The sequence below is a fragment of the Ursus americanus genome, chromosome 30 (assembly GCF_024610735.1).
Source record: "Ursus americanus isolate L20-20 chromosome 30, mUrsAme1.1.p, whole genome shotgun sequence".
Lineage (NCBI taxonomy): Eukaryota > Metazoa > Chordata > Mammalia > Carnivora > Ursidae > Ursus > Ursus americanus.
This window is the reverse complement of record NC_142156.1, coordinates 11,442,118-11,458,774: the sequence shown is the minus strand read 5'-3', so window position 1 is coordinate 11,458,774 and position 16,657 is coordinate 11,442,118. Positions and strand designations below refer to the sequence as shown.

The following is a 16,657-nucleotide window of genomic DNA, read 5'->3' as shown; positions in this document are numbered from 1 at the left end:
GATAGCTGAGATTGCCAGAGAACTGATTTCCAGATAATGAGATACTCCTCTAATTAATTTCTTCTGCTCAGAACAGAAGTAATGACTATAGATACCTTAAAAGCTGCTTGAAAAGAAATATTTATGTTCAAGTATATTGTTTGATAGTCTATCTGGGAACAAAAATTCCATTTCCTAACTGGAGATGACATACAGGAAAACACTTATACACGGTAAATTCTCAATAAATGAATCTCAATAAATGATAGTTAGATTGGACTTTAAATTGGAGTGTAAGTGGGAGCCTGGCTCAGTCGTTAAGCATTTGCCTTCAGCTCAGGGCCTGGTCCCAGGGTCCTGGGATCAAGGGCCGCATCGGGCTCCCTGCTCTACTGGGAGCCTGCTTCTTCCTCTCCCACTCCCCCTGCTTGTGTTCCCTCTCTCGCTGGCTGTCTCTCTCTCTGTCAAATAAATTAATAAATAAAATATTTCAAAAAAAATAAATAAATTGGAGTGTAAGTTCTTTTTTTTTTTTTTTTTTAAAGATTTTATTTATTTATTTGACAGAGATAGAGACAGCCAGCGAGAGAGGGAACACAAGCAGGGGGAGTGGGAGAGGAAGAAGCAGGCTCATAGCTGAAGAGCCTGATGTGGGGCTCGATCCCATAACGCCGAGATCACGCCCTGAGCCGAAGGCAGGCGCTTAACCGCTGTGCCACCCAGGCGCCCCATGGAGTGTAAGTTCTGATAAAGTACAAAGTATAGCATTTTCATGTACTAAACAGTACCTAAGGTGTGAACCTAAAAACAGAAACACAATCATGTAAAAATATACTAAAAAGATAAGAGTGGAACAAAAGACTTTTTGGAGGGGGTGTTGGGAGCAGAGGGAGAGGTAGAGAGAGAATCCCAAGCAGGCTTCACACCCAGCGCAGAGTATGATGCAGGGCTTGTTCTCACAACCCTGAGATCACAACCTGAGCCAAAATCAAGAGCTGGACACTTACCCAACTGAGCCACCCAGGCACCCAAGACTGTTTTCATTTTAATCACATGTTAAGCCCTGTCTGATAAACTTAGACCATGATGGTAATACCAAGCATAATCCCAAATCTGAGGGGAATTGGAGTGGGGGATGAGAAATGACAACAACAAAAATTCTAGGATGAGAATAAAAGGCTCTGCCTTTTACTTTTGCAAATAAATCATTATAAAATGGTACTAACTTTTCACTATCTGTTTGTTGATTGTTTATAGAATAAAATTTCCCATAGGCTAGATATAATATTTAATCTTATAGAATGTATAACATATGGCACACTCTGAGGTATTAACAAATGTTAAATACTGGTAACAAAAGTCAAATGGGACAGAAATGGGACTGATAATTTCACAGATCAAAGAGATAACAGAAAAAAATAGAAAAAAATTTTAATTGGAAATAAATGATAATATAGGTCCTTTGACTTACCCAAGCAGTGTGCTCTTTCAAGTAACAACCTTTATACTCAATGGTATTAGGATGCTTTAATTGTTGTAAAAATTTGACTTCCTTGAGAATATCTTGCCATTTCTATTGAAGTCATAAAGAAAATGGTATGATTTTAGGCTGGAAATAGTATTTTATTATCAAGTATACATATATGATATTCTTTTCATTATTTTAAATGGACAAAGTGAAAGTTTAAGAAATGAAGCTGTTTAAACTTGTGTTACTTCTTTAATTTTAGTACATGTAAATGTAAATCAATTATCGGATATATTATAATAAATCTATTATACTAACTTATGTTCCATTCCACAAATTAGTTGAAGTAGAATATTAAGAATATTTATTATACACTCCACAAAAAGGAATAAAAAAAACCTATGATAAATGTTTAAAGAACTTTGTTTCTGCCATCAATTTCATACTAACTGGTTTATGTCAGTTTAGGTATACAACTGTCTTTAACATACCTCATGTGTCTGCTTCCCACTGTAGGACATTTTCTTAACTGCCACCACCTCATTGGTGTGAGCATTTGTGGCCTGTGTTGAGATAGCAGCAGAAAAAAAAAAAAAAAATAGAATGATGTTTCAGCCACTTGAACTTAAATATTCAACTAGAGACTTTAAATAACATTCTCACACTTCATTATCACAGTTTAAAGATGCTGCAACTTCTGAAAGACCGGATAGACATTTCCGCCCCACTGTAAAGTACAGCTTCTTTTGATCCCTATTCATATACATGCAAAGACCATAATATTAAAAAGGATTAGGGTTTAAAAAAATATATACAATCAAACAAAAACAAGTCAAATTTCCAAAACGTCCATACTGGCTTCACCATGTAAGATGTCCATCGATGGAGAACCAGTTAGATAATGTGGTACAATCATATGATGAAATAAGCAGTAAAAGAATGAGGTAATATATATGAATATATAGTAATATGGAAAGACATAAAAAATATAATGACAAAAACAAGCTGCATATTATCTTACTTTTGCAAAATAGTACTAATGTGAGTGCATGGGTAGAAAGAATATGAGAGAATTTATAGCAGAATATATATCAGTGATAGTCCCTGGAGCAGTGCTGTCCAACAGAATTTTCTGTCTTGATGGAAATGCTTTATATCTACAGCGTATGTGATAGCATGTGAAATGTGGCTACAGTTACTGAGGAAATGGAGTTTACATTTTAATTAATTTAAATCTAAATAGTGGCTACTGCACTGAACAATGCAGCAGAAGGTAAGATTAATTTTAAGAGGGACTTTCACTTCCAAAGGTACTTATATTTTATAGTAAGAATGTATTACATATATACACACATCCGTGTGTGTATTCATCTACAAAGACTGCCTTGTCTCATAATTATCTCTATATAGCTTTTCCATACCCCAAATACAATTCACTGAAAGCACATATGAAAATAACAAATAACTCAAGTAATCGTCTTCCTCCAAATTTACTTAAGAGATTTAAAACTAGATAATTTTCTAAAAATTTTTGGAAAAATATATATGTCATTAAAAGATTTTTTAATTTTGGCTTTCTTCTAATAACAGAGCTCTGCATCAGTGCCATAATCCTGATGTTAGTAAGCTATTTTGACTTTATGATATTATTATTGTAAAGAACTAAGGCTATAGCAGTGGTTCTGAGGTAAAAGATTGGAATTCACTTACCAATAAAATCAGGTCACCAATTTTAGAGAAAAATGTATAATCACTTTCTTAAATACACTTAAAGAAACTTCTCAGATAAAAAATGAATTTATTTCTAATTAAAAAATTATTTTTTATTTTATTTTTTCCAATTAAAAACTTTTTGAATTAAAAAATGAACAATAACTTATTGATATAAAAAATTCAACCTACAGAGTCTTACTGAATGACAAAAGAGCAAAAGAACACTTACTGAAGAAAAATTTTTTTACAAGTGCTAAAGAAAGGCAAAATTACCTATTATAAAAATAAGGTATCTACTAGAGTTTTCAAATCAGCAGGCCTCTACAAAGGCATTTTTTAGATATTTTGTTCATTTAGAAGGTACAGATGGACTTTTATTAAATACAAAAATCTCTCAAATTTTTCTGGCTTTTAAAATTTAATGCTAAGACTGCTTATATGACAGCAACAAAGACAAGTTGATGTGAATTCAGTACTATAATAAAGGTTAGAGTGATTACATCTGAAAAGCAGATATTTTGGGGATGAATCTATGTACTGTGCAGCTTCAGCAGCCTTAGCAAGCTTTAGGAAATATTCATGCAATGAGGAGTTTTAACTTGTAAAGGGATTTTTAAAAAACAAATCCTTCACCTTTATAAAAAGAAAAAAAAGGCCCATACAAATGGAATCAGATGGTATTGTCTAATTGCTTATTAAGGTTATTTATAATCAATGCTTATTTGGAACCAGAGACTTGAAAAAAATAATAAAAATACTGGGGCGCTTGGGTGGTTCAGTCTGTTCAGTGTCTGAATATTTCGGCTCAGGTCACGATTTCAGAATAAGATCTCAGAGTCTTGAGACAGAGCCCTGTGTCTGGCTCTGTGCTCAGTGGGGAGTCAGCTTGAGATTCTCTGTCTCCTTCTTTCTCTGCCCCTACCCCCGTGCATGCTGTCTAAAAACAAACAAATCTTTAAAATATTATATATAATAAATATATGTATATATTTCTTTATATTTACGGAGTAATCTTACTCAGGACTTGGTAAGTATACTTGCTCACAAGTATACCTGTACTCAATATTTGCCTACTGGAGCACAAACTCAATATTTGAAAAATATTTTCATGTTGATTTTTCTTAGATGTGAAATTTATTTTTTAAGTTTTTATTTAAATTCCAGTTAGTTAACATACAATGTAATATTAGTTTCAGGTGTACAATTTAGTGATTCAACAACTCCATACATCACCCAGTGCTTACCACAAGTGCACTCCTTAATCCCCGTCACTTGTTTCACCCATTCCCCCCGCTCCCCTCTGGTAACCATCAGCCTATTCTCTAACTTGAGAGTCTGTTTAGATATGCAATTTTAAATGCAATTTTATATTGGTTAAAATTCAGAACTGAAACTTAAAAAAAATTAACGTTTTAATACAGAGAAAGGAAACTATCAGTGGGGTCTCAGCTTTCCAGTACTTCAAACCATATTATGATTATAACCTCTACATGTTTCAAGTGTTATTCTTGAAACTTACATTCATAATTAACACTTCCAATAGTCTTAATGATCTCAGTGACTTCTAAGCTAGATCATTGATTCAAAAAAATATTTACAGTACTATGTGTTTCTGATATTTTCTTAACCATTTCCAGCTACATTTAGATTACTGTCCACTTGTTGCTAATTTATAGAGAAATATAAAAATTAAAAATAAGCTTTTCTTTTTGCCTTATTATTAAGTCTCAACTGAAAGGTAATAATTATACCCAGAAGAATGGAACTAAATTATTAGCTTTAGGTGGAATATAGAAGATATGCGAAGTTTAACAAGGCAACAGTAGAAATGTAGAAACTTCTTGGTTGTGTTTGAGTGAATACAAAAATGAACATGGTTGGCCCTTTTCTATTTTCCTTTAATACAGAGTTTCTTACTATCTCATTTGTTAATGCTGCTAATTTCTGAATTACTTATATAAATCTAAACACACAGAGGTATTTCATCAACAGCTTCCGTTTTTTCTAAATATACTCTCAGCTGATTGATTCTATGAGAGCTGAGCCAGCTTATAGTTCACTTTAAACATATTTCCTGGCATCATTCTGTGTAAAAGCTGTAAACTACAAAAGCCTAACAGAATTACAGTGCTTGGGTATAAAAATGTTGGTTGCTAGAATCTAGTCTTAATGCCTTGCTAGCATGACTAGGATTCATGAAAAGTACTAATTAACAGTACCCCAAGTTCTCTGAGTTCTTTATAATTCACTCCTTCATTCAACAAATACTTATTAGGTATTCAAAAAGTGTCAGGTATTGGGCTAAGAATTGTGAGTAAATATGTCCAGTACCTATCTCTTGTCTATCGGCACAGACAGTAACAAAAATATCATAACCAACAAACATAAAATTGCAATTGTGACAGGTGCTATAAAGAAGAGTATGTGTTACTTGGAGAAACAAAAACGGGCGATGGGCAGGTCAGGCAAGGCTTCCCTGAAGAAATGAGGCTTCAGGTGACAGCTAAAAGAGGAACAGGAGGTAAGAAGGTGAAGGTAAAAGGGGAAACATTCCAGAAACAACAGTTAATGCAAAAATCCCATGACAATAGTCAAAAGAAAGCTATTATATATATATTTTTTAAAACATGTATATTTTATTTTTAATTAGTTAAAAGATTTCTAATCTTTTTTTTATAATAGTATTTTTTTATTATATTATGTTAATCACCATACAGTACATCCCTGGTTTTTGATGTAAAGTTCGATGATTCATTAGTTGCGTATAACACCCAGTGCACCATGCAATACGTGCCCTCCTTACTACCCATCACCAGCCTATCCCATTCCCCCACTCCCCTCGCCTCTGAAGCCCTCAGTTTGTTTCTCAGAGTCCATAGTCTCTCATGTTTCATTCCCCCTTCTGATTACCCCCCCTTTCTTTATCCCTTTCTTCTCCTACTGATCTTCCTAGTTCTTATGTTCCATAGATGAGAGAAACCATATGATAATTGTCTTTCTCTGCTTGACTTAAGGAAAGCTATTATATTACAGCTAGGGCAATGAGAATAAGAGGGAATATAGCTTCAGTACAAAAAGGGACACATAGTGGAAGACCTTATAGGCTGGATACAGTAAGGGTTTTTTGTTTGTTTGTTTGCTTTTATAATAATATTTTTTTATTATATTATGTTAGTCACCATACGGTACATCCCTGAAGTAAGGGTTTTGATCAGATTTACTTCTTTTTCCCCCAAGCTCACTGTAGTGCAGCCAACAGACTGAAGAGAGACCGCAGTGGATGCACAAAGATGGTTTAGGGGGCTATTGCAGTTGTCCAAGGAAGAGATGATAGTCTTCTTGGTTATCATGGTATGAGTAACAAGAGGAAGAATCTTAACAGTGAGGGAGGAACTACACATAAATATTACTGTGGCCAATGAGAAATCCATTTTTAAGGTATTACCTGTGTCACCATTATAGATAAAAGGTTCAAGCTTTTCTAGGTTTTACAGTAAAGTGTAAGTTAATTCCCCTTTAATCTGTTTTTTAGTGCCTTATGGGTTTATATGGGCCTGTACTACTCATTTTGTACACAGGCAATACTATATAGTTAATGATTACATTTTCAAAGCCACCCGGATATCCTTATGATTTCTCTAGTCTATCATATCAACAAAGAACATATATTTAGTGCCTACAGTAAACAGGGCAGCGGGCTAGTCTTTAGATTTGTAAAGAAATACTAGAAACGGTCATCATTTTCAAAAGGCATATACTCCAGTTAAATAGACAGGACTTAGCCCAAACAGCAAATAAATCATTAGGTCTTCTTCAGCCTACTACAAAGCAGGTCTCATTTTGTCCTTAGTCCAAAGGCTTGTAAGTAAGTTTCAAAACATGCTTGGTTTACTGTAGTCAAAAGGAGAAGTTTGAGAGGGGTCTAGCTGCTTTTTTATTTTATTTATTTATTTTTAATTTAAATTCAAGTCAGTTAACATATAGTGTGTTATTAGTTTCAGCAGAATTTAGTGATTCATCAGTTGCATATAACACCCAGTGCTCATTACATCTAGCTACTTTTTAAAATACAAAAGTCAGATAGAGATTGGAACTACCCTCTGACTGGCCAAGAGAGATTCTGAGAGGATGAATGAGTTATAAAGAGAAGGAAAGTAAGAAAAGATGACTGAGGAAAGTATCTCGGAGCAAAACAAATAGGTCACAAACAAATACATACAGGATGTTTCTATTTTTAAAAAGTTCAAAACCAGGCAAAACCAAATTATATTGTTAGGGGTGCAGAAGAAAGTGAGTTAGCTATGGGAAAAAAAACTAGAAAATAATCACCATAAAATTCAAAATAGACATAATGTAAGAAGGGTTTCTGGGGTGCTGGCAATGTTCTATTTCTTGGCCTGGCTGGTGTTTATGAAGGGATCTACCTTTAATTGTTCTTTAAATTACATATCAAAATATATGGGCATGTATTTATGCACACTTCCATATGTACATTTATAATTTAAAAATCCTTCTTGCGGTGCCTGGCTAGTTCAGTTGGTAGAATGTGCCACTCTTGATCTCAGGGTTGTGAGTTTGAGCCCCAAGTTGGGGGCAGTGATTACTAAAAAAAAATAAATAAAAAAACTTAAGAAAAAAAGAAAAAGCATCCTTGTGAATGAGGAAGACAGGACTTTGGGCTTTAAATACTATTCTAAGCCCAAAGACTAACAGAGCAGTGTTGACTAGAAAATTAGCACCCTTTTCGGCCATGGAAGGTCACTTAATGATAAAATGTACTTGAGTGGAAGCCAAATATTAAACGGGGGCAAAGGAGAAGTGGTGGTAGTGCTGAGTACAGACACAAAGGCATGATAAAGAGTTCGGGGAAAACAAAGGCTGAAGATTTGGTTAGAAACAAAAAGATGAGTTAAAATGCAATTAATAAAATCTTATTTGGAAGGACAACTGAAGATAAGCCCTACCCAGATGCCAAAACATAAAGAATCAATTAAAAGTCAAATACTGTTTGATTAAGAAAAAAAATTATTCAGTAACAGGTTTAGAGGAGAAATAAGTAATAAGTAGTACTTAAATATCACCTGCTTTCATGGAGTAGGTCTCTTAAGTATTTGTGACTTTGATGAGGCAAACTTCTAAGGTTATATAAATAAATTAAAAACTACATTTTCTGTAATGAACTTCAGGTGAATGAGCTATGGTAACATTTCAGTCACTTCTCATTCTTCTCATCAAAAGAAAATCACAGTCTTAGAATTTGAACTGACTCTAAGGGGCTAAGCCTTACACCCTTTAACTAAATACTGACTTGACATGAATGTTACTAAAAATCTTTGCTGGTCCACCTGAGTAGCCATCGGTTCATCCATCCATCTGTCCATCATTTATTGAGTTCCTACTATTATCAGACATTATACAGGTTACTGGGGATATAGCGATGGATAAGATAGGCATAACCCCTGACCTCATGGCATTAATGTAGGAGAAGGGACATACAGGAGTCAAAAAATCTCACACATAATTATGGAATTACAACCATGATGAATGCAACAACATGCAAGCATAAGGTGCTATGAGGTCATAAAGAAAGTCTTAATTTAGTGCTGGACAGTTGAACAGAAAGGCAATCCTGTGGTCGTAACACTTAAACTGAAATCTGTAGGGTAAGGAGGAGTCAGGCAGGGATGGGGATGCAATGTGCAGAGTTTTCTAGGTGGGAGGAATAGCATATATAAAGGCCCTGAGGTGGAAAAGGGCTTGGCATATAGAGGAAATGCATAGGGCCAAAACTCAAGCTTATAACATTTTTTGGACTACTTGATAGCAAGAGTCAGGTGACAGAGATTCCACTGACTTTATTTTTTATTTTATTTTTTTAAAGATTTTATTTATTTATTTGACAGAGAGACAGCCAGCGAGAGAGGGAACACAGCAGGGGAGTGGGAGAGGAAGAAGCAGGCTCTCAACGGAGGAGCCCGATGTGGGACTCGATCCGGGAACGCCGGGATCACGCCCTGAGCTGAAGGCAGACGCTTAACGACTGCGCCACCCAGACGCCCCTCCACTGACTTTAATAATGCCTAGAATTCTAGGACTGGCTTTTCAGCAATGAGTATTTACCTCTGGTGTAGACATTTAATTCGTAGAATAAACACTAAAAGCTAGCATATTTTACAAGTAATAGAATGTGTAGAATTCAAACTCCCCTAATTTAATCTATCTAAACAAGTCTAAAATTACTTACAAAATAAACTGCTCCAAAACTCCCATGTCCGATTTCGTGCAAATCAATAAAAAGTTCTTCAGGATCATCTTTGTAGAAGAGATCAGCAATCTCTGGGTCCTTTGGCACCCCTTTACGCATGATGACCAGTATTTGCAAACGTTTTGCTTTTGATATCCCAGTCAGCCTTATCTCTCATTTACAAATATTTTGGGGGGCAAGTATTTAGTACCTGTAAAAAAATAAGGTTTGACATTAACTTATTTCTAAAACATCTTGGTTGGTGGCAATACAAATTAATATTAAAAGCACCTTGGTTTTACAAACTTCAAAATAAAAAGACAAATAACCCAAAAGAAAAATGGGCAAAGGATCTGACTAGACATTTCTCCAAAGATACACAAGTGGCCGTTAACACGTGAAAAGATGCTCCACATTATTAGTCATTAGAGAAATAAACATTAAAACCACAGTAATATACCATTTTATATCCACTAGGATGACTACTATCAAAAAGTCAAATAACTACTGGCAAGGATGTGGAGAAAGCAGAACACTCCAAAACTGCTGGTGGTAATATAAAGTGGTGCACCATTTTGGGAAACAGACTGACAGTTCATCAAAAACTTAAAAATCAAGTTACCATTTGAGCCAGAAATTCTGCTCCTTGGTATAGACCCAAGAGGAATAAAAACATATGTCCACACAAATACTTGTATGGATGGTTATTGACAGCAGCATGATTCATAGTAGCCAGAGGTGGAAACAACCCAAATGGTGAATATTCATTCCATTTGGTGAATGAATAAACAAAATGTGGTACATCTGTATAATGAAATATTATTCTGGCATAAAAAGGAATGAAGTACCATATAGCTACAACATGGGCGAAACTTGTAATCACGATGCGAAGTTAAAGAAGCCAGTCATAAAAGACGACATATTGAATAATTCCATTTATATAATACACCCAGAATAACTAAATCTATGGAGACAGAAAGCAGATTATTGGTTGCCTACAGCTGGAGGAAGGATAGCTTTGGCGGTGACAGCTAAAAGGCATGGGCTTTCTTTTCAGAGTGATGAAAATGTTCTAAAACTGATTGTGGTGATGGCTGCACAAGGGTCATATACCAAAAACCACTGAGCTGTGCACTTTGAATGAGTTATATCTCAATAAATCTGCTTTAAAAGCATTTTGGTCTAATTAACATTGAAATAATAACAACTAGGATTTATTAAGCACTATTATGTGTCAGGCAACACTAAATTCCATATATGTATATATTATTTTCTTTAATCCCTAACCAGCTTTGTAATGTAGGACTTTATTATTTTGATTTTATACAACAAACTAGAACTGAGAGGCAAAACTATTCCCCTGTAATCAGGCAGCTACTATTTGTCAAAACTGGGGCCCAAACCCAGATCTAACTGTAAAGCCCATGCTCTTAATATACAATATATACATATAGAGTAGGTAATTAGATAACAAACTGCTATAATTTGGAGATTATGCTACCATTCACTTAAAGAGGCAGATTATTCTGCTGCTATACAAAATACTCTGAGTTAAAGTTTCTTTTTTTTTTTTTTAAAGATTTTATTTATTTATTCGACAGAGATAGAGACAGCCAGGGAGAGAGGGAACACAAGCAGGGGGAGTGGGAGAGGAAGAAGCAGGCTCATAGAGGAGGAGTCTGATGTGGGGCTCGATCCTATAACGCCGGGATCATGCCCTGAGCCGAAGGCAAACACTTAACCGCTGTGCCACCCAGGCGCCCCTAAAGTTTCTATTAATAAAAGGACATTACTTTGACAAGCTTATATGTTGATTATTAATAGTTACATTTAATTGATATAGATTATTTTTTATTTTTTGAAAAATACTGAAATACTAACTTTCATCTATATATATATTTTTTACTGTAAATACTCCTCCACCGTGAGAATCAATCATTCCAGCATTGAACATATCACAGGATAGTTTGTGTTTCTTCCTTGATCCATTAGATAGCTATGTAGAAATTTAGTTATTGGCCAATAAAATTGTGTTTTTAAAAATGTGAGCCAATAGGCTTCATTCAAGGAGAAGAGAAAACAGCGTAGTTAATAAAGAAGTACAAGTAGTCAGTGCTAAGAAGCACTTTTCTCTTGTGACATGTACATACTTCACATGGTTAGTCTAGTTAAATCATTAGCATAGGTAGGTCAGCAGCCTAACTACCCATCTATCCAGGCAACTCTTTCTTTAACTCAACAAATATTTATTGAGTACCTACTATTTGTCAGGCACGTATTGGGTGTTGGTTGGTCCCAGGTACAATGGGATGTGGTCCCTGTCCTTAAAGGGCTAGAGTCCGATGGGGGAATAAACATTAATAATAAACTATAATGATAGAAATAACAAAATGGTTATAAATAATGTTATGATGAAAAAGTATAAATTTAATAGAAGATATAATAGGGTGACCCAGTCACCCTATTGAAAAAGCATGACTTTTTAGGAAAATTAAAAGTAGTTCATTCAATATGGATGTATGGAAGAGTTAGAAAGAGAAAATATAAAGCTGGTGTTAAGCCAAAGAAGATCATAACAGGCATTTTAGACCATATTAAGAAACTTGGACTTTATCCTCAGGGTAGTGGGGAGCCATCAAAGGTTTCAAACAGGAAAAAGGGATTCCCCTGCAACACTGCACTTGTAATCCTGGGCACTCACCCTGACAATCTATGAACACTGATAACCATAAAGTCAATATATCAATACTACTGAAAAAGAGTAACTTAAATTTGGTTGTCAGTCAAGTGACTAAAAGTACTCAACTAACATTCAAAAAGTGCTGTTGTCTTCATTACTTATGTTTGAGAACAGAAAAGAGAAACAATGCATTAAATCAAAGATATCCCTTTTCAAGAGTACGCCAAAAAAAAAAAAAAGAGCAATTTATGAGACTGTCTTTAAGAAAAACAAAAAGATCTGGGAACTAAATTTATGAGAACTAAAATCTTTCCAATCATCAAAATGTAAACTAAACTTTTAAATATTTTGTCTTCAGTGTGAATAAAGCTAAGTACTACGGATAATCATTTGGAAGAAACACATTTTTTGTATCATTATGTCATACTCTAGACTAAAATGATTCTCAAAAGAAATAAATATTTAAATATAAAAGAAATGACACCATAAAAACTTCTAAAATAAATTTCAGGTGAATCTTTAATTACTAAGCAAGACACCAGAGGCAAAAGTCATAAACCAAAATCACTAAGTTTGACTATATATAATTAATAACTTCCATATCTTAAAAAATTATAATGGATGGACTTCTGCTTCCAGCCAAGATGGAGTAACAGGGACAAGATTTATTAGCTGCGACCAGAAACAACTAACATCACAAGAAAACAGACCAAAATTCTTCATAAATATAGATGCACAAACGGGTAACAAAATTACAGCAAATAAAATCCAATAATATATAAAATGGATAATACATCATGAGTAGATGGAATTTATCCCAGGAAAGCAGGTTGGTTTAACACTCAAAAATCAAGCAATGTAATTCACCAAATCAACAATCTGATAAAAAGCTGAATGATCATCTCTAAAATGCAGAAAAATCATTTGACAAAATCCAAAATTCAAACCTGATAAAAATTCGGAGCCAACTCAGAATAGAAGGTGATATCCCCAACCTGATAAAAGAAATCTATGAAATATTTATAGCTAATATCAAAAGTAATATCAAAAGACCAAATGATCTCCTAAGATCAGGAATGAGGCAAGGAAGTCTGATGTCAGCCCTTTTCTTCAACATTGTGCTGGATGGTCTATAAGTGCAATAAAGCGAGAAAAAAAGAAATTAAAGACATCAAGATTGGAAAGGAAGAATTTAGACTTTTACTGACAAACAACATAATCACCTATGCAGAAAATTTAATGCAATCTATAAAAAGCTACTAGAATTAATAACTGAGTTAATCAAAGTGGCAGAACACAAGATCAAGATCAATACAAAACTCAATTATATTTTTACATATGAACGAATGGAAATCAAAATTTTAAAACATCACAATAGCATAAAAATAGGAAATACTTAGGGATAAATCTGACAAAGAATGTGCAAGACCTTGGGGCGCCTGGGTGGCGCAGTCATTAAGCGTCTGCCTTCGGCTCAGGGCGTGATCCCAGCGTTATGGGATTGAGCCCCACATCAGGCTCCTCCGCTATGAGCCTGCTTCTTCCTCTCCCACTCCCCCTGCTTGTGTTTCCTCTCTCGCTGGCTGTCTCTATCTCTGTCGAATAAATAAATAAAATCTTTAAAATAAAAAAATAAAAAAAAAGAATGTGCAAGACCTGTATACTGAGAATTATAAAATAATGGTGAAAAAAAATTAAAGACAGAATGAAGAGAGATAACTGTGGTTATAGGTCAGAAGAATCAATACTGGTTTTTCTTTAGGAAAAAGAAATTGAGAAGCTGATTCTAAAATACATATGAAGAAGAGAGAGGAGTCCAAAATGGCGGAGGAGTAGGAGACCTTAGTTTCGTCTGGTCCCAGGAATTCAGCTAGATAGGTACCAAATCATTCTGAAAACCTGAGAACTCAACTGGAGATGTAAGAAAAGAATAGCTGCAACTCCACAAATAGAAAAGCAACCACTTTCTGTAAGGTTGAAGGTGTGGAGAAGTGAATCCGAGGGGATATGTGGAAAGATAAACAGCCAGGGGGAGGGAGCCTCTGTAAGCCTGCTATCAGAAAGTGATACAGCAGCGGAGCACAAAATCAGAACTTTTAGAAAATCAGAACCCTGCTCCAGTGAGGGACGTCTCACCTGAAAGGTGCTCACATTGCTAAGTGAAGGCTGAACCTTAGTTGGGACAGTGTGGTCTCAGGATCCACAGCGTCACAGGAAGACCGGGGATGCCTGAGAGAGGCAGAGTTCCCAGGCACTGGAGCAGAGATGCCGGCTATAATCAGCAAGTGGGTTCTCAGCTTGGGGTTGCCATAAACCACGAACCACGGCACAATCGGGCAACCGCTCCCCCAGCCGAGGCCCAGCAAGTGGCATAACCGGTGAGACCCCTCCCAATTCCCTGGGAGAGGAGTAGTGCAGGAGCACCCCGCAGGAGTCTGCAGGGTTTAGAGACTCAAAATGGGGTCTTGTGCCTGAGATAGAAACCCTCGGTCGTGGGCTGGGTGATCATGGAGTATGGCCAGAGACCGGGGCGACAGGAGGGACTGACTACTTTTCTTTGAGGACGCACTGAGGAGTGGGGCCCCAAGCTTTAGACCCTGGGCCGGAGATTGGGAGGCTGCCATTTTCATTCTCATCCTCTGAAGCTGCGCAAAAAGCCTTCAGGGAACAAAAGCCACAGAGAGCAAACCCAAGATTGCTTAGTCTGGACCCCTGACTAGGGTGGTGCAATTCCGCCTGGGGCAAAGACACTGAGAATCCGGGCAACAGGCCCCTCCCCCAGAAGATCAGCAAGAACATCCAGCCAAGACCAGTTTACTGATCAAAGAGAACTACAAAACCCCTGCACTAGGGGAATACAGCACACAGAATTCATGGCTTTTTTACCCATGATTCTTTAGTCTTTCACTTTTAATTTAAAAAATTTTTTCCTTAACTTTTTCAACCAATTTCCTATTTTATCAACTCCTTTCTAAAATCTTTTCATTTTTATAGTTACATTCTATCCCTTCATTGTATTTAATTTTATTTTCGTATATATGTAAGTTTTTCTTTCTTTAAAATTTTGGGATGCAGTTTCTTATAGCATAACAAAATATACTCAAAATCTAGTATGTGGCTCTGTTCTAGTCACCTGTCTGATCATATGCTCTCTCTTTTTTTTCCTTCCTTTTTTTTGGTTTTGTTTTGCTTTTTTGTTATAGTCTTTTAAAATTTTCATCTTTACAGTTACATTCTATCCTTTCAATGCATTTAATTCTATTTTTGCATATACATAAGTTTTTCTTCCATTACAATTTTGAGATGTAGTTTCTTATAACAAACCCATCAAAATACACTTAGGAGATAGTGTATTGCTCTGTTCTGTTCACCTGTCTGTTTATATCCCTTCCTTTGCTGCTGCTGCTGCTGTTGTTGTTGTTGTCTATATCTTTTTTTTCTCATCTTAATTTTCATTTTTATAGTTACATTCTATCCTTTCACTGTATTTAATTTTATTTTTGTACATACGTTAAGTTTTTCTTTCTTTACAATTTTGCGATCGAGTTTTCTAACAAACAGACCAAAACACACACAGGATCTAGTGTATTCCTCTCTTCTGTTCACCTGTCTGATTATATTATTGTTTTTGTTTGTTTTTCATTTTAATTTAATTTTAATTTTTTTTTCTCGGTTTCGGGTCTCTTCTGATTTGTTTAGTACATATTTCCCTAGTGTTGTTGTTGCCATTTTAGTATTTTGTTCTCTTGTTCATCTCTTCTTCTCTGGTCAGAATGACAAGATGGAAAAACCCACCTCAAAAAAGAGAACAAGAGGCAGTACTAACTGCCAGGGACCTAATCAGTATGGACATAAGATGTTGGAACCAGAATTCAGAATAACGATTATAAAGACAGTAGTTGGGCTGGAAAAAAAAGCATAGAAGACTCCAGAGAGGGACTAAAATCTAACCAAGTCAAAATCAAAACGACTATTAATGAGATGCAATCAAAAATGGAGGCCCTAACTGCTAGGATAAATGGGGCAGAAGAGAGAATTAGTAATAGAGAAGAGAAAATGATGGAGAATAAAGAAGCTGAGAAAAAGAGATAAACAACAACTGGATTACGAGGGGAGAATTTGAGAGATAAGTGATATCATACAGCAAAACAATATTAGAATAAATGGGATCCCAGAAGAAGAGGAAAGAGAGAGGGGGTCAGAAGGTATACCAGAGCTAATTATAGCGGAGAACTTTCCTAATCTGGGGAAGGAAACAGAAATCCAAGTCCAGGAGGCACAGAGAACCACCGCCCCCTCCCCCGCTTTAAAATCAATAAAAATAGGCCAACACCCTGACATATAATGGTGAAACTTGCAAATCTCAGAGACAAAGAGAAAATCCTGAAAGCAGCTTAGGACAAGAGGTCTACACCTACAAGGGTGGAAACATTAGATTGGCAGCAGACCTATCCATAGAGACCTGGCAGGCCAGAAAGGACTGGCACGATACATTCAGGGTGCTAAATGAGAAAAACATGCAGCTGAGAATACTTTATCCAGCTAGGATGTCATTCAAAATAAAAGGAGTGAT

The 16,657-nt window shown here is 35.6% G+C and overlaps 1 protein-coding gene across 4 annotated transcripts in view; it reads right to left on the bottom strand.

Moving 5' to 3' along the window:
* TAOK3 (TAO kinase 3) overlaps positions 1 to 16,657 on the bottom strand; it is a 175,286-nt gene that overhangs the window by 74,604 nt on the left and 84,025 nt on the right. For all 4 annotated transcript variants that reach the window (XM_045791602.2, XM_045791603.2, XM_045791604.2 and 1 more), the window contains exons 3-5: positions 9,405 to 9,615; positions 1,939 to 2,010; positions 1,451 to 1,552 (exon numbers count right to left, since the gene is read on the bottom strand). In XM_045791602.2, the coding sequence (XP_045647558.2) occupies positions 1,451 to 1,552; positions 1,939 to 2,010; positions 9,405 to 9,524 (294 nt within the window). In that variant the 5' untranslated portion in view covers positions 9,525 to 9,615. The remainder of the gene's footprint in view (positions 1 to 1,450; positions 1,553 to 1,938; positions 2,011 to 9,404; positions 9,616 to 16,657) is intronic.